At 33.9% G+C, this 27,042-nt stretch overlaps 1 protein-coding gene and 1 long non-coding RNA gene across 5 annotated transcripts; one reads left to right on the top strand and one right to left on the bottom strand.

Annotated features, from left to right (window-relative positions):
• The first annotated feature begins 319 nt into the window (after window positions 1-319).
• Window positions 320-19,025, top strand: LOC143246643 (uncharacterized). Of its 4 annotated transcripts, XR_013026084.1 has the most exons (9): window positions 320-479; window positions 2,850-2,971; window positions 5,413-5,628; window positions 6,755-6,927; window positions 8,110-8,807; window positions 10,953-11,144; window positions 15,790-15,942; window positions 17,085-18,274; window positions 18,357-19,025. XR_013026084.1 is itself a non-coding variant. In XM_076493698.1 (8 exons), exons 1-8 carry the CDS (start codon window positions 335-337, stop codon window positions 17,300-17,302), a joined length of 1,914 nt encoding a protein of 637 aa, XP_076349813.1. In that variant the 5' UTR covers window positions 320-334; the 3' UTR covers window positions 17,303-19,025. The 4 variants fall into 4 exon arrangements, 3 of the variants coding, with proteins under 3 accessions (XP_076349813.1, XP_076349812.1, XP_076349814.1); XM_076493698.1 differs by having other exon boundaries at window positions 10,956-11,144; window positions 17,085-19,025; XM_076493697.1 differs by having other exon boundaries at window positions 17,085-19,025.
• On the bottom strand, window positions 18,334-21,563 carry LOC143246647 (uncharacterized). Its single transcript, XR_013026085.1, has 2 exons — window positions 18,919-21,563; window positions 18,334-18,836 (listed from the first exon to the last, which is right to left on the bottom strand). It is a non-coding gene; the product is annotated as an uncharacterized LOC143246647 (long non-coding RNA).
• Window positions 21,564-27,042: the final 5,479 nt, after the last annotated feature.

The raw sequence follows: 27,042 nt of genomic DNA, 5'->3' as shown, positions 1-27,042 counted from the left end.
TATTTTGTGATATTTAAGTGGGAGACTCATAACTGTTTTCAGTATGAATCAAAAGTTGTATTAAGTAGAATGGGAGTTTAGATTCCATACCAATACATTTTACTGGGTTTTGTAATATTTGTATATGGCATAATTATTTTAATCATCAAGATAGTATATACATCATCACTGAATGAAACTCCATTAATTAAAACTTGAATTCACTTTTTATTCTATTTTTATGTAATAGCAATTGTGTGACACAATGTTGGGTTTCTGAACTATTTAAATTATATGAGCCTTAAATGACACCCTGGAATTATAATTACAATGTTCTGAATATATATATATATATATGTATTTATATATTACAACTGTATTTTTAAGAGTGAATGTATTTTGGGGAAAACGAGAACAGTCACTCTTTTTTTTTTCAGCTCGTCCAACGTTTCTGAACCTAAGTTTCAATCTCAACTTGTGGCAGGGGTCTACGTCCAAATGTATGTGTGTAACTAAAACTTGACCCCCATCTTTTGTTCCTGTTTGTTAAGTGCATGCACTTTAAATCATGTTCATTGCATGGGGTGGATGCGGTAGATATTTTTATTTTGTTTCACGCATTAGAAGCTGTTTTATGTTACATTCACCATCTCATCACTGCTTGAAGATTGTTTTCACCGTTTGCATGCTAACTGAGCACTTTTTAATGGAATTTATCAAATAATCAGTTCATCTGTTTGATTTTTGGTGACTAAACTAGTGATTTATCTTTGAAATATTTAGAATAGATTTATTTTTACAGAAAGACTAGGAATAATGTGTGATATTTTAAAAGCGTATAAAGTGTATAATACATCAGCACTCAGTAAAGTACAGGTAGTTTCCTTCTTGTCACCATTAGTATAATTTACTTTCTCTGTAACATTTTACTTTTCCAGTTTAACAACTGAGAGAAGTATGTGAAAATTATTATTAAATGGTATTTTCTTCTGAAAATCTAAGTCTGTTTTTTCCAGAAAATAAACCATATGTATTACAGCTTCTGAGTAATACTCCTAAATTTGGTGTTCCAGTGAATTGTACATAGACATGACTACACCAATAATTAACACTGTAAATGTATTGATGTTACTCTCCATGATGTATGTTTATGTTTAATGTGTTCTACATAGACATGACTACACCAATAATTAACACTGTAAATGTATTGATGTTACTCTCCATGATGTATGTTTCTGTTTAATGTGTTCTACATAGACATGACTACACCAATAATTAACACTGTAAATGTATTGATGTTACTCTCCATGATGTATGTTTATGTTTAATGTGTTCTACATAAACATGACTACACCAATAATTAACACTGTAAATGTATTGATGTTACTCTCCATGATGTATGTTTCTGTTTAATGTGTTCTACATAGACATGACTACACCAATAATTAACACTGTAAATGTATTGATGTTACTCTCCATGATGTATGTTTCTGTTTAATGTGTTCTACATAGACATGACTACACCAATAATTAACACTGTAAATGTATTGATGTTACTCTCCATGATGTATGTTTATGTTTAATGTGTTCTACATAGACATGACTACACCAGTAATTAACACTGTAAATGTATTGATGTTACTCTCCATGATGTATGTTTCTGTTTAATGTGTCCTACATAGACATGACTACACCAATAATTAACACTGTAAATGTATGGATGTTACTCTCCATGATGTATGTTTCTGTTTAATGTGTTCTATATAGACATGACTACACCAATAATTAACACTGTAAATGTATGGATGTTACTCTCCATGATGTATGTTTCTGTTTAATGTGTTCTATATAGACATGACTACACCAATAATTAACACTGTAAATGTATGGATGTTACTCTCCATGATGTATGTTTATGTTTAATGTGTCCTACATAGACATGACTACACCAATAATTAACACTGTAAATGTATTGATGTTACTCTACATGATGCATGTTTATGTTTAATGTGTTCTACATAGACATGACTACACCAGTAATTAACACTGTAAATGTATTGATGTTACTCTCCATGATGTATGTTTATGTTTAATGTGTTCTACATAGACATGACTACACCAATAATTAACACTGTAAATGTATTGATGTTACTCTCCATGATGTATGTTTATGTTTAATGTGTTCTACATAGACATGACTACACCAGTAATTAACACTGTAAATGTATTGATGTTACTCTCCATGATGTATGTTTCTGTTTAATGTGTCCTACATAGACATGACTACACCAATAATTAACACTGTAAATGTATTGATGTTACTCTCCATGATGTATGTTTATGTTTAATGTGTCCTACATAGACATGACTACACCAATAATTAACACTGTAAATGTATGGATGTTACTCTCCATGATGTATGTTTCTGTTTAATGTGTTCTATATAGACATGACTACACCAATAATTAACACTGTAAATGTATGGATGTTACTCTCCATGATGTATGTTTATGTTTAATGTGTCCTACATAGACATGACTACACCAATAATTAACACTGTAAATGTATTGATGTTACTCTCCATGATGCATGTTTATGTTTAATGTGTTCTACATAGACATGACTACACCAGTAATTAACACTGTAAATGTATTGATGTTACTCTCCATGATGTATGTTTATGTTTAATGTGTTCTACATAGACATGACTACACCAATAATTAACACTGTAAATGTATTGATGTTACTCTCCATGATGTATGTTTCTGTTTAATGTGTTCTACATAGACATGACTACACCAGTAATTAACACTGTAAATGTATTGATGTTACTCTCCATGATGTATGTTTATGTTTAATGTGTTCTACAGCTTCTCCATTAAGTGGAATGAGTCCCCAACCCAAGAAACTAGTGAAACCAATGTCAACGCTGTTGGAAGAACAAACTAATCGAGACTTGCATCTCATTCGTGGCCAAGAACTTCTTGAGGAAGTAAACTGTTTGTTTTGTTCATGATTTATTTTCTTGTTCAGAACAAAATCAGAAGTTCTTTATTCATCTAAATATATATTTAAATATCAGTGTCTTGATATATAAAGAAACTCTTTTTTTTTTATAACTTTTCAACACTCAAATTATGTTATTTAGTTTTTTTCAAACGTGGAAAAGGCTATTTTAATGAAGTAAACTTAATGGTATTAGGAAAAATATTCCTTATTTTGTTGTAAGAGTAGTGTTTTAAAGTGTAGAACCTAGAGTTTTTAATTATTTTTTTCAAATTATGACAGAATTACTATATTAATGCATGATAATACAAAAGTCCTGGATTGTTATGATTTCAATATTTATGTTTCACTAGCTGTTTATTGAAATACTTCATTGGGATAGCATTAACCTGTTCAGTGTTGTAGATGAGATAACTCATCCAATCTTATCAGTAATACAGTGCCACGGATGAGTTAATTCGTTCTCAATACTGTGTTATCAACGTGATTTTAAATATATGCATTTGACCTACTTACAAATTGTTTCACTTTTGATCCAAAATGGCGTTACGAAAAAAGTTACAAAATGAAGAAGCATTAGAGTTGTATTTTGAATTTGGTTCGGAGTTGCCGTAGCAGCTGAAATACTTGCCAGTCAACAGGTTAGTCTCTTAAAGACATGTAGAAGCGACTTCTCTGTGTGGATTTAACTTGAGGCTTCCTTGGTGAAAGAATCTTTTATTTTTCACAAGTTTTGGTTATGTGCTTTCTACATTTCATAAAGATGACTTTGTGGTCATATGTAATTGTATTAGAAGATCTTTCAATATAAGTAATGTCAGGACTTCAAAAGATCATGATGATGTGCTACTTTTAAATCACCTTTTATGTACAACTGTCATAGTTGTAAAGATTCTACCCAGTTTTGTAAGAGACCCTGGCATAGGAGTAGAAGTTCTACCCAGTTTTGTAAGGGACCCTGTCACAGGAGTAGAAGTTCTACCCAGTTTTCTAAGGGACCCTGTCACAGGAGTAGAAGTTCTACCCAGTTTTCTAAGGGACCCTGTCACAGGAGTAGAAGTTCTACCCAGTTTTCTAAGGGACCCTGTCACAGGAGTAGAAGTTCTACCCAGTTTTGTGATCTACCCAGTTTTGTAAGGAACCCTGTCACAGGAGTAGAAGTTCTACCCAGTTTTGTAAGGGACCCTGTCACAGGTGTAGAAGATCTACCCAGTTTTTTAAGGGACCCTGTCACAGGTGTAGAAGATCTACCCAGTTTTTTAAGGGACCCTGTCACAGGTGTAGAAGTTCTACCCAGTTTTGTAAGGGACCCTGTCATAGGAGTAGAAGTTCTACCCAGTTTTGTAAGAGACCCTGTCATAGGAGTAGAAGATCTACCCAGTTTTGTAAGGGACCCTGTGATAGGAGTAGAAGTTCTACCCAGTTTTGTAAGAGACCCTGTCATAGGAGTAGAAGATCTACCCAGTTTTGTAAGGGACCCTGTGATAGGAGTAGAAGTTCTACCCAGTTTTTAAGGGACCCTGTGATAGGAGTAGAAGTTCTACCTAGTTTTGTAAGGGACCCTGTCATAGGAGTAGAAGTTCTACCAAGTTTTGTAAGGGACCCTGTGATAGGAGTAGAAGTTCTACCCAGTTTTTAAGGGACCCTGTGATAGGAGTAGAAGTTCTACCCAGTTTTGTAAGGAACCCTGTCATAGGAGTAGAAGTTCTACCAAGTTTTGTAAGGGACCCTGTGATAGGAGTAGAAGTTCTACCCAGTTTTTAAGGGACCCTGTGATAGGAGTAGAAGTTCTACCCAGTTTTGTAAGGGACCCTGTCATAGGAGTAGAAGTTCTACCCAGTTTTGTAAGAGACCCTGTCACAGGAGTAGAAGATCTACCCAGTTTTGTAAGGGACCCTGTCATAGGAGTAGAAGTTCTACCCAGTTTTTTAAGGGACCCTGTCACAGGAGTAGATGTTCTACCCAGTTTTGTAAGAGACCCTGTCACAGAAGTAGAAGATCTACCCAGTTTTTTAAGGGACCCTGTTACAGGAGTAGAAGTTCTACCCAGTTTTGTAAGGGACCCTGTCATAGGAGTAGAAGTTCTACCCAGTTTTGTAAGAGACCCTGTCACAGGAGTAGAAGATCTACCCAGTTTTGTAAGGGACCCTGTCATAGGAGTAGAAGTTCTACCCAGTTTTTTAAGGGACCCTGTCACAGGAGTAGAAGTTCTACCCAGTTTTGTAAGGGACCCTGTCATAGGAGTAGAAGTTCTACCCAGTTTTGTAAGAGACCCTGTCACAGAAGTAGAAGATCTACCCAGTTTTGTAAGGGACCCTGTCACAGGAGTAGAGGTTTTACCCAGTTTTGTAAGGGACCCTAGATGAACAACTTCCAGCTGTTATGTACATATACTCATGCCTGTATAAATTACTTGTTTTTTTGTAGGCTTCTGATGATACAGAGGAAAGTAGTACAACTCTTGAAAGAAACTCCCAAGAAGAAATACGAAGCAAATTAGATTTAGCAGAACTGGAGTCCAACAACAGGAAAATAAGCAGCAGATGTTTGAGAAACAGCGACCCAAATCTTAAGGAAAAAATTGGTTTTACAGAAAGAAATCTTAAACACTCTGCAACTCAGGATAGTCTGACAGAGTTTCAGGTAGCTTTTACTAAGATGGTAGATTAAGTAGTGAGGGAAATGTAAACAGTTTTAAAGTACGACTTATTTCAGAAGAATCAAGATATATGGTAACAATCAAAACTAATGAACTTATAAGGTTTATAAAGTTACTGAAAATTTTGTAATGTTTTACAAACTCCAGATTTTCTTTTATCGTTCTACAGTTGCACATTATTAATATATAACATCAGTAATGTACTTCTTTCCTTTTGGTTCCTAAGTTAGTTAAAAATTACCTTGTCTGTTTCAATGTATTGTTTGCATATTTCACAAAATTACATGAAAATTCTGAAATACATTTTTCCTTCTTGAGAATTGGGCCTGTATTTCTGAAAAACTAGTTATTACAAATTATGTTATAATAAGCATAAAAAAGAAAGGGAATTTAAGTCAGAACAGTTCATAAATTCACATGTAAAAGATAGGCAAGAGTTTGAGTTGAGTAACTCATGACTTTGAAAATAGCACATTTGCAGTATCCTGTTTATGAGATATGATTCTTATGATATTACAAAAAGTCTTTGAATCATGTAACTCATGACTTTGAAAATAGCACATTTACAGTGTCTTGTTTATGAGATACGATTGTTACGATACCAAAATATAGCTCTGAGAATCTTTGTTAATCTTTCAAGATATCAGTTTCTATTTTTATGTCTTTGTGATAACTTCATAATATTTTGTTTATATTTACCATTTTCTAGTTGTTAAACATGAATCACATCTTGTCATCACCACTGCATATTCATCCAATGGCTATTTACATTCAATATTTTTAGTTGTAGTTGTCCTCTCAGTGATGCAAAGGTATAATTGTGGACTTACAACCCCAGAAACCATATTTCAATACCCATGATGGGCAGAGCACAGTTAGCCTATTGTGTAGCTTTGTGTTTAGTAATAAACAAACAAATTTAGTTGTAGTTACATAAGCTGTTTCTTAATGACATCACTTGCTTTGTTATACTTTTATCACCACCAGAGATATATCATAACTTCAGTATTTACTTTTTAAGATATTTGATTATGAGTAAATAATTTTATGGACACTATACATATTTCTGAGTACTAAACATCTGATTTTCCATCTTTATTGATGACTTAGGTACAAGCCAAAACTCCAAGTGCATTATCCAGTGGCTATGGTTCTCAAGTATTGTCCACAACTCCAGTGTCTAGTGAGGACTCAATGTCCGTCAGAAGCCTGAGTGCTGAAGACCTCACAAGCAGTGAGCCCAGTAAATCAATGCTGAGGAATTTCAATGCCCAGAATGCCCAGTAAGATGACATTGAAACTAAACATAACATAACTGAGATTGTCTGAAGATCTAGTTAATGTACTTATCTAGGACTAATAGACAAATTTTACTTATCTTTAGTGTAGTAGATCAAATTACTTATCACATTTCAGATGCACCATATGTGCACAACCTAGTCTGTTTGAAAATTATTTTAACCAGTTCATTGATCTTTGTTTGGTGTGCACAAATGTTTTTTGACAAACTGTGTCTGTCACAGCCCAAATTGGGGTCACAAACCAAGGTTTGCAATGTACTGTTTTAGTCCTTAAAATAACTAAGAAATACTAATGAACTTAAGATCCAGTGATGACGAGAAAACTCACTTGCAGAGAAAAATATATATGTAAAAACGGTTCGTTCTGGTTGAGAAAATTTTTTACGTAGAGGAGCGAACAACATTTCGACCTTCTTTGGTCATCGTCCTTTTCCAGTTACCTTTACCTTTTTTTGTGAACCTGACGATGACCAAAGAAGGTTGAAACGTTGTTCGCTCCTCTACGTAAAAAATTTTCTCAACCAGAACGAGCCGTTTTTACATATATATAGATCTTAAGATCCAACTAAAATAAAACTAGAACTAATAGAGAAACTTTATTTATCTTCATGGCATACAATATTACTATCAAGTGTTTCTTACATACTGAAACAGTTGAGCAGATGAATGTTAGTACATCAAACATTTTCTGTTCTCAGGACTAATCACATTTGATTTGTTGCTGATGTGAGTTTAATATATCTGTGTTTTTTCAACTGTATAGCATTTTAATTATTTTGAGCAAAAGTTTTAATTACAAATTCCTAGTCTTCAGGCATCAAGTACTCTTGTGTAACAATTGTGATTTTGTTTTTTTAAACTCTACCCCTTGTCATGTGATGGTTTTCTTCTCTTGACAGTGATCTCCACTCCTACAACTACTAAACTTATCTGACCTTTGGTCTGTAAAGTGTAAACTAGTAAAGAGCAACAGGTTTCAATTAATATTTTGATTAAACCACTTAAATTTAAGTTTTATGTCATTGTTTTATTTGATGTTGTTACAACATGTAACATTAGTTCAGTTATTGTTAGTATTACTGTTAATATTCATTGTTGCTTGTATATATATATAAACTATCTAACACTACATAACATGTATATTTAATTGTACATGAATTATAGAAATGAAGATAAGATGGACAGTGTGAGTTGTGCAGAGAGCCATCCCACACAGGAGAAAGCCACTCCATCAGAGACGGGAATTAGTCCTGCACAACTTGAAGAGCTGTCTAAGTGTTGTCACATATCATATCTTGAAACTCTAGATCAGAAAACAGTTAAAAAGACAGAGGAGAATATGTGGAACGTTGGTAGATGTTCAGATTTATGTTATGAACAGATAAGAGAAAGTCAAAGTGATATTTCTGAAATGTTACAAACAGCTGTTAGGTACACTTCTGCTGATGTGGTGGGAAATATAAACAGTAAAGTTTACTGTGATAAGGAAGGTACAGAGAATGTAAGACAAACAACTTGTATTAAAGAGAAAACTAATGATAAGTGTGAGTCTTTTTTTCTACAAAAAAGTGATGATGAAATTGGTGAAAATAAAAACATTGAAAAGAAAACCATTGGGTGTGAGAATACAATTTTAGAAAATACTTCAGTGCAACAGAATGTGATAGAGACATCAGCTGTTGTTAATAACTCAGCAGACAGGCGGTCCAGTGTTCGGCTGAGAATGAAGAAATCAAAGCAGCTAAATCCAGCTTATCGGGCATCGTATCCGGGTTGCTCACCATCATTGAACTTTGATTGCCAACAAGATGATAGCAGTGGAAGTGGTATTCCAGAAGAGAATATGTCTTCATTTTTAGGAGGTAAGAAATGAAAGTTACTTACACTTATAGTAACTGGGGTTGGGGGGAACAATAATTAGCAGTTAAGAAAATACATTAACTTTTCTATAACACATCTTTGAAAGTTTATTATATTGGTTATTTCTCTATTGCTCACCAAAGTTCTTGGTATACACTTGGATTTAGTCACACTGTTACAGGAAAATAACTGTTTATTTATTACAGTGTTTAATGTTTTCTATTAGCTATGCAGCTGCACAACAACCAACCAAGTGCCATGCACTTCATTATTCCAGCTGTGCACATCTTCAGTAATTGTGAGGAACTTCAACATGTTGATGGCCTTAATGGCCCTGGTAGTTGATAGACCTAAAGCCCAAATAACCAACTGGTAGCATTGCAAAATGGCCTAATGTTCCAATAGGATCGATGGTCTAAAAATACTCTTTGGCTACTCTTTTACCAACAAATAGTGGGATTGACTATCACATTATAATGCCCCCACGGCTGAAAGGGCGAGCATGTTTGTTGCAACAGGGATTCTAACCCGTGACCCTTGAATTAGGAGTCGAGTGCCTTAACCACCTGGCGATGCCGGGCTAGTTAATTATACAGAATCGTATGAACTCATGTTGACACAACGGTAAGGATATGATTTTGAACAAACTACATATGCATATTTTAGGCCTAAATAAGTTGAGAAAGCCCACAGCAGTTTGGATTAAGCATTGTTTATGTGAAATACTTTGCAAGTGAAAAAGCAAACAAAGTGGAAATCAAAGCCAGTCATGATGTTAACGACATTTTGTCATCTCATCATGTAGGGTATTCACTGCATTCAAACCTTTTACTAAATAACAAATGGGTAAGATGATTCTGAATGAGAAAAGCCATTATACAATAAGGACTGCAGACAAAGGTCTGTCTGACAATGTGGGGTTTTAAGCATTCTATCAAGAAATGCGCAAGAAAATTTCTGGACAAACAAACACAAATATAGTTATATAGATTAATACATATTATTGGCAACAAAGTGATTCAATGTTTCCATTTAATGTATTTGGTGCGATACATGCTGGATTTACATTAAAATGTAAAGTTAGTGACTGTTCAGAATACATTCATTAAGAAAGGTTAATTGTCACTAAATAGTGAAAGTTACTGAAACTTAATAAAAGTATTTGCATTACACAAGTTGTTACTGTCAATCATGAAGGAATTTTACTTTATTATTCATGTATTAGTCTCAATGTGGCCTACACTTCTAGTGCATATGCTGATCACTGTTAACATTTTTATATTATAGCACTCTGTAAATCTTGGTTTTATTTCAAAAAAATTCCTAAAAATATATATTTTTGTAGTTGTATACCACAGGCTTACAGTAGGGATGGTATTTTTTCACAGGTAATTGTTTTTATTTGTGGTGATATACAAAGCTAGAATATTTCATTCTTATGTTACTTATTACACTATGTAACAAAATTGTTACTTTTTCTTGTTCCTGGGCAAAAAGTGTTATTTTCCAATTGCTTATGCCTAAAATAAATGGAAAAGACCTATTTGTCTCTTCAAACTTTGCTTTTGTGACCTGGGAGCATATAACGAAAACATGATGGGAGACTGTATTTGGGGGCTGTTATGTGAAAGTGATTTACGTTACAGTCGCAAATCTTGAAAAACTACTCACTTCTAAACATTTTTGTATAACTTTAGTATAAATACATGTAAATCTTGATTCATATGTTGTTTTATTCAGACCTTATGTAAATGAAAGTATGCAAATTTACCCGTTTTTACATATAAAATAGGTTAATCTCTAAATTTTATTATCCGGGTCACAAAAGTAAAGTTTGAAGGGAATAATGGCCATTTTCTGTACTTTTACAACATAAGCAATTAAGAAATAACACATACTATCCAGGAACAATATTTGTGTTACATAGTGTTATTGGTAATGTAGTGAAATATTGGTGCTGTAACACATAGTTAATATTGGTGCTGTAACACATAGTTAATATTGGTGCTGTAACACATAGTTAATGTTGGTGCTGTAACACATAGTTAATGTTGGTGTTGTAACACATAGTTAATGTTGGTGCTGTAACACAGTTAAGATTGGTGCTGTAACACATGGTTTTGTGCAACATTTCATTTCTCTTTCAGAAGAAGATTCCTCTGGTCTCAGTTCCAGTATCAGCCATTCTAATTTAAAAGATTCAAGTGGTATTCACATCCCATCAGTAGGAGAGAGTGTGACCATAAGTCCTCACAACAAAACAGGAGTTGTAGCATTTGTTGGACAAACAGAATTTGCTTCTGGAATATGGGCAGGCATTGTGCTTGACACACCATCTGGTGATTGTTTGTTTTTTGTTAACATTACTGTTACCTCGACAATACAGTTATTTTTAAGTCTGCTGTCCCCAGATGACACAGCTGTGTGTCTGTGGACTTATAATGCTAGAAATTAGGTTTTGATACCAGTGATAGGCACAGCACAGATGGGATCCAGGCATTTAGTTGCTGGACTTTTTGTTACCATCACATTGTTATTAGAAGAACCTATGATGGGTGCATTCTTGTTACATTGTTTTTAAGACATTGCAGCTTTTGTTATTAACAGTAATTTTTGACAGATAAAGTTTTAAATATAAAATTGATTGGCGACAATAATAAAAAATAATAACAGATCATAAATTGTACACTCATTTGGTGAACTTTCAAAAATTACATAGTGCTCATTATGAGGATGAAAGTGTCATAAAAAGTGTTACATGAAACATGAATTACAGTAAAAATTATTTAGGCTTACAAAAACGTATTGTGCTTTAACTTACCTTGATTTGAATTCAAAACACTTTTAATAACTTGAACTTTTACAAACATAATATATCTATCACTAGTGCGAGAAATAAAGAAATAAAGAAAAGAATTGCAACGTCCAAGGATACTTTCTATAAAATGAAGTCCATATTCACAAACAGGAACATAACAAATCTCTCTAAAATTAACACCTTGAAATCATATGTATGGTCTGTTCTCTTATATGGCTGTGAGAGCTGGACACTGAACAAAGATACAGAGAAGAGATCAGAAGCTGCTGAAATGTGGTTCCTTAGAAGGATGCTAAAAATATCATGGGCTGAAAGAAAAACAAATGTGGAAGTCGGGGAACTGGCAGGATACAAAAGGTCACTCATGAAAACTATAAGAAAGAGACAAATGGAATTTCTAGTGCACATCTGTAGGAAGAATGGGATAGAGAAACAGATGCTATGTGGAAAAATAGAAGGGAGGAAAAGCAGAGGGTGTCAAAGAACTAAATATATCGACAGCATCAATAACTATGTCACCAAGAACTCAATGAGCAACATCAAGTTGATAAGGAGGATTGACAACAGAGAAGTTTGGCATGCCATGGTCGTCGATGTCTGCCGCAGATTTGACACATGAAGAAGAAGAAGTGCAAGAAAGGGCTGATGTGATGCCCTCTGGTGGTTGAATTAAATAGTAGTGAATCTGGTAACAAGATTTACCAATGACAAAAAACTTGTACTGATGTGATGCCCTCTGGTGGTTGAATTAAATAGTAGTGAATCTGGTAACAAGATTTACCAATGACAAAAAACTTGTACTGATGTGATGCCCTCTGGTGGTTGAATTAAATAGTAGTGAATCTGGTAACAAGATTTACCAATGACAAAAAACTTGTACTGATGTGATGCCCTCTGGTAGTTGAATTAAATAGTAGTGAATCTGGTAACAAGATTTACCAACAATAAAAAACTTGTACTGATGTGATGCCCTCTGGTGGTTGAATTAAATAGTAGTGAATCTGGTAACAAGATTTACCAATGACAAAAAACTTGTACTGATGTGATGCCCTCTGGTGGTTGAATTAAATAGTAGTGAATCTGGTAACAAGATTTACCAATGACAAAAAACTTGTACTGATGTGATGCCCTCTGGTAGTTGATTCCATAATGAAATGTCATCCATAACATCCATAACAAAAAGTCCGTATCACAAGCTATTCATAATGAAAATGCTTTAGACTAAACATAGCTAACCAATTGTGTAGCTTTGTGCTTAACTATAAGAAAACAAATCTACATTAAAGGAGTTTGACCACTTAAATATTGATTTATATAGATATCTTGGTTATAAATTTAATGTCATTCCCCCCTTGTTGTGTTTAATCAACAGTCGTGTATTTCAGTTGTGTTAGATGGTCAAATTATTTTCTTACTAACTACCCTTACCACTGTTGCCTGAGTATTATCAAAACAGAAGTTCGATGTTCAGCTATTTTTAAGCAGAAAGAATACAAGTTATTGCTTTTCATGTAACAATATGTGTTGGATGTATAAAAGTTCTAATACTGAAAATAGAGAAATATAGTTTACAAATATTTTATGAATATGAAATTACAGCTTTTCATTGATACATAATAAATTCAATTTTTTTCTGTAATAGATTTTATTTGAGATAATTATCTTAAAATAAAATTCCTTAATCTCGCATATGTATTGTTATTGTTTTATGTTATTGGCAGAAATAGATATAAATGAATCGACACGTGAATATGATCATTTCTGCCGATAACATGAATTGTAACACTTTTAAACATTTTTTTTTATAAAACGTGTTATTATTATTTAACACTCTATTCTCTGAAAATTTGCCATATGAAATGATAGATGGTAACATATAAATCTCTTATTATGCTTAAAACTATAGGGCAAAATTATATGCCAGAAAATGGCTCAAAATATTTTTGAGATGAAAATTATACCCTGGTGCACACCCAAGAATCCCTTAAGTACGTGTACAACGTTTCGGGAGCTGTGGCTCCGACACACACACACACAGCCTGTTTTATTATCATAAATTCTCCCATTATTTAATGGTGTTACTGTATGTGGAATATATTTTTTTCTAAGGGGGTCTAAACAGTAATGGCTAATAAGTCTAGTGTTAATTTTTGTGTTTTTTTATTTTCCAGTGTTTCATTCAGTTTTAGTGTGATTCAGTCATTGTGTTCTACTTTTGTATTTGCTTTTAGGCCATTTTACTTTAAGATGTAATGTTAATTGTTATATACATCTGTATTTCAGTACCTGAGATCTCTTATTAAAGATCCCTAATTTACTACTAGGAAATAACTTGGTAATTTACCTTGAATTAAGAAATTTGAGCAAAATTCTTAAAAGTTCCTTGAACATGTTTATGTATTTTGTTTAAAATGCACTGCCCACAAAGTTTAATATCAAAATAGTTTGTCCTTCAAGTGCTTCTCTTATCTTGTTCCTCTCCATGGTTGTCACTGCTAAGTGCTTCTCTACTCTCATTCATCTCTATGATTGTCACCACAAAGTTTCTTTACTCTCATTCATCTCCATGGTTGTAACCACTAAGTGCTTTTTCACTCTCATTCATCTCCATGGTTGTAACCACTAAGTGCTTTTTCACTCTCATTCATCTCCATGGTTGTAACCACTAAGTGCTTCTTTACTCTCATTCCTCTCCATGGTTGTCACTACTAAGTGCTTCTGTACTTTCATTCATCTTCATGGTTGTCACCACTAAGTGCTTCTTTACTCTCATTCCTCTCCATGGTTGTCACACTAAGTGCTTCTTTCCTCTCCATGGTTATCACCACTAAGTGCTTCTTTACTCTCTATGGTTGTCACACTAAGTGCTTCTTTCCTCTCCATGGTTGTCACCACTAAGTGCTTCTTTACTCTCATTCCTCTCCATGGTTGTCACACTAAGTGCTTCTTTCCTCTCCACGGTTGTCACCACTAAGTGCTTCTTTCCTCTCCATGGTTGTCACCACTAAGTGCTTCTCTAATCCCATTACTCTTCAAAGTTTGTTATATTTTTAATAATTGCACCAGGTGGCAGCACCTCTTACTTTCCTTGTAATAATTGCACCAGGCGGCAGTGCCTCTTACTTTCCTTGTTACACTTTTATTGATGCCATCAGTTTTCGAAACTATTCTTATCAGTGAGGGTACATAACTGATGAAGAACTGTATTATAATCTTTATAAGTATTTATGTAAGAAGATATTTAATTACCTGTACTTGATAGTGAGGTTAATGTTTAGTTTTGTTTTAAGTTCATAGTTTATTCTGATCAGAATTTATTATTTCATCTCAGTACAAACACATTCCATACAGATCTCTCTAGTATCAGGAAAGAAATCATATTAACTTGTAGTATTAAGTTGTTTGTTAAAAATTAAAAATTAGCTCTGAATAACCATATGTTTGATAATTTGTAGCAGATACAAAAATAAAAGGAGCTTATTGGATTGCTAATCTAAACACTGTTCAACATTTTAGGATTGATCCAGATCCTGGAATCAGTGATTCCCATCCACTGGATTCATCTCTGTAACAAAAATAATTTTTTTCCTTTGCTTATTTTATCATGTAATATGAAAGCTGAATTTCCTAAATCTTACTCTTTGTTTAAGATAATTTTTCATACCTGCATTTATAAATATGTTAGTATAACATATTGTTTTCAGTCTCCAGGTGTCACTTTTATTTTACTTAAACATCTAAGTATAGTTTTAAATATACATATATTTAATCATTTCTAAATTAAAATATCCCTAACTTCTACTCACATACACTCTTGCCATCGGCTACATTGTACCAGAAATAAGATGCTTAGAACAGTACATAGAAAAGTAAACATTTGATGGAAAAGCAGATGATCTTTGTGATGAGACTAAACTATCTTTATGTATTTATATATATATATATATCACTCATTTGATTACATCACTATTCCCAATTTGCCCAGTGGAGAATAAAGGTCCACGTTTTAAAAGCACTCAGTTTATAGGGTTTCTATTAATGTGATTGATAATGTATCAATATCATAACTACAATTATGATATGGAAACTGAGAAAACTAATATTTTTGCAAGTTGTCTTTACAAGCTTAACTTTGCTCTTTAATGTCATATCTCTAATTTTTATAGGGAAGAATGATGGATCTTTGAATGGTGTAGAGTATTTTCGGTGCAAACCCTGCTTCGGTATATTTGTCCGACCCGAGAAACTGACATTGTACAAGGGAAGAAGAAACACTAGTATTTCAGATAGATTGGTTCGGTCTACTAGTAGTGACGAAGGTAAAACTTTTGTGTTTAGTGCAGACCTTGATGTGTAAAACACTAATGTTGTCACTTGTTGATGTTTCAGTTTTTATGTACAATTAATTTAGTTACGTTTAAGCTGTAATACCAGGGTGTAGGTATTATTGGTATCCTTCACTGCTTGTGTTTTGTATTTATTTTGAATTTCTTGATGTCATCAATGTTCTCTAGGGGGAAAAAATAGACTTCTGAATTTAGTCACCTGAAGACAAGTAGTATCATTGGACGTACCTTTGAGACAGATAAAAATTTTTATTGTAGGTTTAAAACTGAGCATTATGGAAGAACATTATGGTGGTCATCTAAATAATGTGTAACACACAGGGAAGAAATTTGTTTAATTGATACTAGCTGGGGTACCTGTACCCTGGACAGAAGCTATGTAAATTCATGATTAATGAAAGGTTACCTTAGGACGTGAAAAATTGTTTCCTTTACATATAATTAAAAAAAAAACCAACCAAAACGTCTATAAAAACAACTAAACACAAAATGTGCAACTGTAAATTTGCATGCATCTCCTCATGGATCCTACAGACCTTCATGCCAAATTTCAAATTTGGTAAAGGTCCATCAACAAGGACAAAATAATGGTAAAATACCCCTGCAAAAATGCTCATAAAAATCACAAAATGTAAAATTGAAAATTTGTGTGTATTTCTTCGTAGACCTAATAAACCTTCATACCAATTTTGGTGAAGATCCATCCATACCCTGCAAAGTTTTTATATGGACACACAACAGACAGTACTATTATATTTGTATAGATGGCGCTAGTGCATGAAATACACGTGTGACGTATTCATAACATTATATTTTTACCCTGAGAATGTTAAAAAAATAAAGTTCTCTGTGACAGGAAATGGAGGTAAAATGAAAAAATCATGACCCCTATTGCAACTCTATATGCACACAGGATAACAATTTTTTCAAGTTGGAGGTTGCACATTGTGTAATAAAAACCTTTTTCTAGTATCATATAATCAAGAGTTCCATTATAGTATGATATATATTTATGCATCTATAAAGTATTTTTCAAAATCATACAAGCATGTTTGAAGAAGTCAAAATTGAAGAAAACAACAAACAACTCTTTAAAACTCTGGTTTGTTTTACAGGATTTTTGGTTGGGAAGTTTTCTTCACGACGCAGAAGTTATGATGGAAATCATCCATTGTCAGCCAAGGGCTACAGTTTAAACTCAAAAAGAAAATATATTTCAGAAGAACCTGTAACAAGGACCATGATGAGGAGTTATAGTGGGACAGAAGGTGTAGGAGTGTCATTGACACGGAAACAAATTTGTAGATCTAGGTATTACAAGGGTAACCAGTAGTAGACATTAAACTAAGTCATCCTTCCTGTGGACACTAAGTGTAGCTAGATAAGTGTATTATAGTGTTTTATTAATATGTGTATGGTGGTATCAGTTTGTGGTACATCTAATTCTGAATGATGCTGGATATCTTATATGAGATGATCTATTTATTATGTTACAGTTGAGTTACTAACACCCAAAGACGTATTGTGCTAATAAAATTATTTGTCTGAGTTGGTGTTTAAACTGCCAGTAAATCATAAATACGGGCAAGTAATTATAACTTTTTTTTTCCCCCAGAACTCTACCGTTCTCCCTGTAATAGTAAATGTGTAAATTACCAATAAAACACTATATATACCTTTACAATGGTTTGTGTTTTGACAGTCTCTTACGGAGATTGCCAGCACTGGGATCTATCATTTACTGACTTTCTCAATGTTTCTGTGTTAGAACCTGTCACTGAGTACCTTATCAACCATTTCCTGGTATTAACCCTATCTCTGTCTTGTACATCACATGTGATTCAGGACATAACGCTAAAGCACCTGAGTATTATATGGTACATACAGCTTCAAAGGAGCTATTGCACATGAATGTGGCAATAGGAACTGTTTGTTTTGGCTTAGTGAACGACTATAGAAGAGATATTTATATGAACATCACATGTGACAATTAAAGGGTATGTCAGTGATGACAGGTTAAGTTGTTTTTGCTCGAGAGAAAATGCAAACCTATGATAAATACAGTAACTTCTTTTATATTTTTGTTAGCAATTACAGTAATTTTCCTATTTGGGAAAGTAATCAGATAAGCATATCCACGAAAACAAACCACAAAATCACTTAAAACAGAGATAGAATTAAGAGTTGCCAATTCATAGACTCCATCACAGACATTGTTAAGGTTAATTACCCATGCTTAGGCTGTGTCACACAGGTTAATAAGGTTACCATCTGGTACATAAGGTCTGTCACAGACCTTGTCAAGGTTATCAGCTAGTTTTAGACTCTTTTTACAAAGCTTTAGGGTTAGCAGCTAGTGTTTAGTTTCTGTCACAGACCTTGTCAAGGTTATCAGCTAGTTTTAGACTCTTTTACAAAGCTTTAGAGTTAGCAGCTAGTGTTTAGTTTCTCTCACAGACCTTTTCAAGGTTATCAGCTAGTTTTAGATTCTTTTTACAAAGCTTTAGGGTTAGCAGCTAGTATTTAGTTTCTGTCACAGACCTTGTCAAGGTTATCAGCTAGTTTTAGACTCTTTTTACAAAGCTTTAGAGTTAGCAGCTAGTGTTTAGTTTCTGTCACAGACCTTGCCAGGGTTATCAGCTAGTTTTAGACTCTTTTACAAAGCTTTAAGGTTAGCAGCTAGTGTTTAGTTTCTGTCACAGACCTTTTCAAGGTTATCAGCTAGTTTTAGACTCTTTTTACAAAGCTTTAGGGTTATCAGCTAGTGTTTAGTTTCTGTCACATACCTTGTCAAGGTTATCAGCTAGTTTTAGACTCTTTTACAAAGCTTTATGGTTAGCAGCTAGTGTTTAGTTTCTGTCACAGACCTTTTCAAGGTTATCAGCTAGTTTTAGACTCTTTTTACAAAGCTTTAGGGTTATCAGCTAGTGTTTAGTTTCTGTCACATACCTTGTCAAGGTTATCAGCTAGTTTTAGACTCTTTTTACAAAGCTTTAGGGTTAGCAGCTAGTGTTTAGTTTCTGTCACAGACCTTTTTAGGGCTACCAGAGTTAGAATATGTCATAGGTTTTGTTAGGGTTAAATACCAGTGCTATCGCAAGAGCTGTTAGGTTTGCCAATTAATGTTTAGACTCTGTTGAAGACCTTATTAGAATTACCAGTTTGTACTTGGCTTTTTTTCACAGACATGTTTAGGGTTTTGAGTGCTAGAATCTACCACTTGTAGTTACTGTTAAGATAAAAAATACTGTCCACCATAGCAAGTCTTAGTTATACACTATGAAAAACTAGTTATATGTTAAAAACAAAGAACAAATGCAAATATTTTTTTTTCACTTATAATGGTACTTAGAGGTATTTATAGTAGAAATGTTTTCTCTAAAGAGTTAACTGAATTTGAATTATTATTAACTGTTTGTGTAAGGAAAAATACAATTTTCCTGTCAGTAAGGACAGTAACTATATGTATTTTTCATTCATATACGTTTTTTACACAAGTTTCAACTCGTGTTAATAGGTGGTTATGTGTTTAATGCAGATGTATTAGTTACTTGTTTATAATCACTATTTATTTCAGTCAGCTGATATTTGTGTTAATTTTCAAATATCTGTTTGTCTCAGCATGTGTTAATGTTTCTGCTGAAACTGAACATAGATACTATTATAAAATGAGATGCACAAACATTTTTTAAAAATCAAAATCTGCTGGTATTTGTATAACTTTCTCAACACTTCTCGCAACAGTTTGTTTGTATTTGTTTTTTTCTGTAATTGTGTGGTAATGCTTAACTTGTTCATTTGTTTCAGTTTAACCCCCTACTATTTATATAATCAGACTTACACATCTTGTATTAGTTTTTACAACAAAGAAAGAACTATGTTTATTTGTTTTTGTAAGCAGGACTTTGTGTTGTAGTCAGTTTTGTTACTTGTGTTTTTGTATTCATGTTTTAAGTCAATTTTTGTTTCTAGTTACAGTCTGAGTTTTTCAAAGTTAAAAATCTTTTATTCTATATTTACTGGATACTTACCATGAATAGACTCTTCTAAAGATTCAGATATAAAGAAATGTATTGCATTGAATGTTCATAACAACAGTTAAATATGTGTCATTGTAAACATTTTAATAATATAATACTTGTTTTACAGTATTTGTTTTGGTTTCTATCTTGTCCAAATTGTACTGACGGGTGAATATTCCTTAAAAGTGAAATTTTTGATATTAGGTATTGAATTGGAGAAAGAAATCCAGATTACAATTAAACAGAAATGACTAATCTTTTATGGTTGTCATAATTATTTGTAAATGTTGTTGAATCTAGAAGAAACTCATAAAAACAAGGTTTACCTAATTTGTAAGTACTGATTGTTTCTACCAACTTTGAAATTTTCCTTTTAGAACAGATGTGGTGGTTGGTCCATGTTGGTATTGACATGCTGGTTGGTCCATGTTAGTATTGACATGCTGGTTGGTTCATATTGACATTGACATTCTGGCTGGTTCATATTGATATTGACATGCTGGTTGGTCCATGTTGGTATTGCCATGGTAGTTGGTTCATGTTGATTGTGACATGCTGGTTGGTCCATGTTGGTATTGACATACTGGTTGGTCCATGTTGGTATTGACATGCTAGTTGGTTTGTGTTGATAATGACATGCTGGTTGGTCCATGTTGGTATTGACATGCTGGTTGGTTCATGTTAATATTGATATACTGGCTGGTTCATATTGATATTGACATGCTGGTTGGTCCATGTTGGTATTGACATGCTGGTTGGTTCATGTTAATATTGATATACTGGCTGGTTCATATTGATATTGACATGCTGGTTGGTCCATGTTGGTATTGACATGGTAGTTGGTTCATGTTGATAATGACATGCTGGTTGGTTCATGTTGGTATTGACATGGTAGTTGGTTCATATTGATAATGACATGCTGGTTGGTTCATGGTGGTATTGATATACTCAGATATTTGCTGTTTCATGCTTTATGTAACCAAAATTCCCTTTAATTCAATAGAGATATGAAATTACTTCGTTGTTTCTTAATTTTTGTAAATAAGTTATGGATTCTGTGAACTGTCAAGTATAGTACAGATGTGGTTGTCTCAAGTGAGAAGACAAAGGAATTTGTTAAGACTGATAACATTGAAACAAATGAAAAGTCTTGTGAAAATACCAGGTTGTTAGTATTACTGAGAAACATGTGTACATGAATTTTGAAGTAACTTTATTAATTAAATCAAAGTGGTTTTAAATTTCTTGAAAAACTGTTTAAGTAATAAAATGGTGAAGACAATAAACAGATATTTGATTGATGGTTTGGTGATACAAATAATGACTCTAATGTGTCTGTCCGTCTGGTTTTAGACTTTGTTATTTTATAGTTGTCTTTGAAAATAGTGTTTGCAAATTGTATACATAATATTAAGAAATAATACAGTGAATAATTATAGATTTCTGATGAACTCTGAATTTATTCTAAGAACAAATTATTCTACACAAGAACTGGAGAAGTTATCCAGAAACTGTAACAGTTGTATACTCTGTTAGTTAAATAAATATTTACTAAAATGGTTAAAACTGTCAAAGGGAATTGTAATGACAATTAGAAGAAACTAGAACTATAGTTATTGTGAATAGGGCTATTGGTGAAAACTATATCAGAACTTTGGTAATTCTGAACAGGATTGTTAGTGAATCTGGAACTTTAGAAATAGTCAAGAAGTCTGTTGGTTGAATACAGGTCTTTAGAAAGTACGTGAGGAACTTTGTAACCGTGAAGACAAGTAAGACAGTTTAAGATAATGCTGGTAAAGAGAATGTTAGTTTGTAATTTTGAGAGAGAAAAGCTGAAGATAATTACACAACCTGTTTCATAAGGTCAAAGGTTGATCATATAAACATTGAAACTGTTTACCAATATAAGAGTTGAGAGATTCGAGTGGAAAGTTTAACACAGTCTTGCAAAGTAAGAGCGAAAGACAAAATACTCGAAACGTAATAACTTTAAGAGGAAGTAAAATATTACCGTAGGAAGTTAATAGTTTTAGTTTCTCAACAATATGAAAAGAACAAATTTAGGGTTATAATAAAGAAGATTTCAAACTCCTTTAGTGGAACCACTTAAACTGTTTCTTGAAATATGAAGTGAAATTACTCGTCATATGGTAAGTATATAGGGTTATACACATGCTGAACTATTTCGATCCATTTTAGTAGAACCCTATGAGATAAACAAACATGGTTCATGAAATGTAAAGACTGTCATTAACTTGCTTCTCCAGTGATGTAGAACAGGGATTTGAAGATGACTTGTTTATAATTAAAGACTGAAGTGTGGTAGAGTTTAGATTCAGTCGAGACAAGATTTGTAGATGTTAGAGTGGTTATTCTCTTCTCCTTCTATCAGCTTCTTGTAAGATGTTGAATTAAATGACATGTTTTATTTGTGAGAACAGTTTACCAACTTATCATGTCTCATCCCGGTGATTCTTTGTACTTTTTAATTTTGTTTAAATTGTGGAAGATCTTTTAACGTGCACAGTCATTACAGGTAATACATATTTATCTCACAGTTTCTAATAAATGAGCTGTTTAGTAGTTTGAATCACTTTGATGGAGTAAGTTTCACATCTGCTCTTTTAAAGGTACTTTAAACTTCTGTGTGTGATGTGTTGTCTGAGAGTTATAGCTGGTCCACTTGGATGTTAAAATTATTGGTTTCCTGCTGTTATTTTCTTAGGAACAAGTAATCAGTTAGGAGTACAATAACAACAGCTGTAGCAGCATTGAGAGTGAGATTGTAAGAAACAGGTGTGGCCCAGTTGATGGCGTGCCAGACTGTGAATTTGAGGATCCATGGTTTGTGTCCCATTGCCACACATTCACACTTCACATTTTTGGAACACATGTACATTTTGGGAGTAAGCCAAATCCCACCATTTGATTGGAGTAGCCCAAGAACTAGTGGAGGGTGCTCTTGAAAAGTTGGTTTTACTTCAGATACTTTATCATTTCAAGTCTCATGCAAGTAGGTGAAATAAATAAATCCTTCTGGAACTTTTTCCACGTATTATTTGGAAATATTCTTCCAGCCTTCTGACTACATTTATGTACAACTGTTCTTCTGTTAACTTTTTCTATGGATTCTTCTATATCCTGTCAATACCCTCCAAAATATACACAGTAATGGTGATTTCCAAGCTCGGAGGTGGATATCAGGTATTGAATATATATTCAAACGTTATGACTTTGTGTCTGTTCTATTATCATATTAAAGAGTAAACTTTGGGCTGATGAATCTTGTTTAATGACCAGTTAGTTTATTTATTTTGACAAGACTTGCCACTTTTGACGTAACATCACCAAGGTCCACTAATCACTGTAGAAAAGTCCCTGCAGGCATTTTTATTTTTTAAGTCAAGTTAAACACTGTTAACTTTCGTGAAATACTTGTCTGATGCACAGTTATTTCTAGAGAAACTTCCTCTTTTATCCACGAACATTGCTTCAAAATATCCATAAAAATTAATTTCTCATAATCCGAGGGCTGCGGGTTCGAATCCCGGTCGCACCAAACATGCTCGCCCTTTCAGCCGTGGGGGCGTTATAATGGTACGGTCAATCCCACTATTCGTTCGTAAAAGAGTAGCCCAATAGTTGGGGGTGCGTGGTGATGACTAGCTGCCTTTCCTCTAGTCTTACACTGCTAAATTAGGGACGGCTAGCGCAGATAGCCCTCGAGTAGCTTTGCGCGAAATTCAAAACAAACAAACAAAAATTAATTTCAGTCATAACCTACAAATCGTAAAGCATGTCCGTGTACATTGTTCGCTAAGAAACTACACACAAGTGCCTACTACATAGTTCTTATAAATATTTATTTTACAGTGCCAACTATAAAAATATCTTTAAAATATCAATAAAAATACACAAACAAATAATTTAATGTATTTTACCTGAATATGCAAATGTTGCTAAGTTAGAATTTTTCATAAGTCTAGAATTTAAAATAATTCCGTAGTTGTGTGTGTTTGCGTTACCATGGTTTTATTTTATCAGTGTAAAAAGATAGAAGACCAACTATGCCCCCTAGTAGTAAAACGATAATTGTGACTTACAACACTGGAACTTGGGATTCGAATCCCGAATTTAGCTCATCACAGATAGCTCGTTGTGTAGCTCTATGCTTAATTATAAACAAAACAAAAAGATCTATCATAGCTGTTGTTAATTTAACCTATGATCTGCATTATTGATATTTTAGGATAATAGATGGCGCAAGTATCTAAAATTATACGTTGTGTGCAGATAAAATTTTTAGGTGTTATTATACTTACAGATTATTTTAAATGTTTAAATAGTTCGGAAAAGAATTGTTACACCTACCTACAGATATATAAGGAATAATTAATAAAAAAATTTCGCAAGGGTAGCAGTAGAGACGTAATTGACGGTTACATTTGAAGCGCATCTACTTTTGAATGAAGTAGAAAACTTGAACTCTAAATAAAACAATAAATAAAATTTTCCCAACAGTGTCGTGCAGTTCTGTGCACGAGATTTTGCTCCATGTTTCTCTTTACCATAATATTGTTGACCTGAGGTATTGGATGTAAAGGTATTGGTCACTTCTTAACGTGTTATTAACAGAAATTAATTATACTTTTCGGCGCGGCATGGCCAAGTGGTTAACGTACTCGACTAGTAATCCCTGTCACAACAAACATGCTCGCCCTTTAAGCGGCGGGGGCGTTATAATGTGACGGTCAATCCCACTATTCGTTGGTAAAAAAGTAACCCAGGGGTTAGCGGTGGGTTGTAATGACTAGTTGCCTTCCCTCTAGCCTTACATGGCTAAATTAGGGACGGCTGGCGCAGATAACCCTCGAGTAGCTTTGCACGAAATTCAAAACAAACCAAACCAGGTTCTATCTGTAAACTAGCTGGTTCACAAAACTACCCTTTCTGCCATAAGGAAGCGTATGTTACAAACATAATAATGACACACTTTGCGCTTACTGTTTAACGTGGGTTTGAATCCCCGTCACACCAAACATGATCGCCCATTCAGCCAAGAGGGGTAATAATGTGACGGTCAATCCCACTATTCGTTGGTAAAAAAAGGTAGCCCAGGTGTTGCGGGTGGTAATGATTAGCTGCCTTCTCTCTAGTTTCACACTGCTAAATTAGGGACGGATAGCACAGATAGCCCTCGTGTAGCTTTGCGCGAAACTCAAACCAAATGAAACAAATTTACTGTTTTAATATAAACATGGCGGCGTAGGTGATATTTAAATAATTATTGGACAGGACTGTGTGAAGTTTTAAACTTATTTCGTCAAAACTCTTGTCAGTTGTGTGGGTGACCATCAACAAATCACCTGAGCCACAGCGGCATGTCTGTGTACTTACAGCGTTAGAAATCAGATTTCGATATTTGTGATGGGTAGAGATGGCCCATTGTGAAGTTTTGTGCTTACTTATAAACGGACGTTAGGTGCTGTTACGCCTCTGATTATGTAGCAAGCCATTTTTATACAAATTACCCTTTTCACGTTTATTTCTTTTGTTCAAGTTTGATTAAAATTTTCATTAAATACTATTTCCCTCCCCTAGTGAAATATTTGCTCATAACTTTAACCTTTTTAATATTTAAATACACCCATTAACCAAAATGGCGGAACATTTATTTATGTGTTGATGGGACACGAACCTAGATCATTTAGACTTTCTGCCAGCCACGATAATCACTAGATCACAATGTTTTTTTGTTTTTTTTTTGTTTTGAATTTCGCACAAAGCTACACGAGGACTATCTGCGTTAACCGCCTCTAATTTAGCACTGTAAGACTAGAGGAAAGGTAGCTAGTCATCACTACCCACCGCCAACTCTTGGGCTACTCTTTTTACCAATGAATAGTGGGATTCACCGTCACATTATAACGCTCCCATGGCTGAAAAGGCGAGCATGTTTGGTGCGAGGGGGATTCAAACCCGCGACCAACCTGGCCATGCCGGGCCATTTAAAAGTGGCAATAAGTCCTAATATATGATTAAGAATAAGCCATACAGATGGTGGGTGACGCTGACTATTTTGATTTTTATGATCAGTGGTTTCAGGTGACGGATAGCTGGGCTTTAAACTTGGGCCACCGATTTGGCTGTTAAGCCTACCTGTCATATAATATTTGTTAAAAATACCAAATCCTGTTTTGGCCTGTGAATGCAAGACGCATCAGATATTTGAAGCGATAAAGGAGATAATTAGAATTAGACTTGTCTCTGTAATTTTTGGGACAGTTTTAAATTAATTTAAACTTCTTTTATTTTAACGCTGAGCTAAAGCTTTGAGTTATGATTTTGGAAGAACCTTTCCCGGTAGTTCAACGATAAAGGGCTGATAACGTTAATTATCGACTTTCGACGCCTGCGGAGGCACAACACGATAAACCCATTGTGTAGTTTGAGGTTTAGTTCAAACGAATACAATTTCAGAATAATCCTATGAGATGTAGGAAAATACACACTGACTGTCATAGCCAGTCTCTGTTGAATTAAAGGTTGTGGATGTCATGTGGCTCCATCTACACACAGTACATTTTGTCTATTTCTATGTGAAGTCCATTTGTTGAATTTCGCGCAAAGACAATTTACTCAAAATCAGTCATTACAAATTATTTAGGTACTTTCATTGCATAGTGAAATTGATCGTAACATTATAATGTCCGAACGGCTGAAAGGGCGATCAGGTTTGTAATTCGAACATATGAAATTCGAACTCGCGAACCCCATATTGTGAGTCGACTGCCCTTACCACCAGTTATTTATATTAAGATCGGAACTGTTTCCATGGTTTAATGTCTCTCGTTACGTTAACGATAAATTTGAAGACCTATAACTCTAAATTTGAGATTTAGGTTCTTCACGATAAACAGAGAGGAGATATCCATTGTGAGCTTTGCGCTAAAAACCAGTTAAACAAAGCTTGGTGAGTAATTTACTAGAAGACTTCCAAGTTTTTTCAGAATCCACTTACTTTAGGTATCATAATAAACTAGTGTAT

Source organism: Tachypleus tridentatus, chromosome 3 (assembly GCF_004210375.1).
Source record: "Tachypleus tridentatus isolate NWPU-2018 chromosome 3, ASM421037v1, whole genome shotgun sequence".
Taxonomy (NCBI): Eukaryota; Metazoa; Arthropoda; class Merostomata; order Xiphosura; family Limulidae; genus Tachypleus; species Tachypleus tridentatus.
Note: the sequence above shows the minus strand (reverse complement) of the source record. Positions and strands in the feature narration are given on the sequence as shown.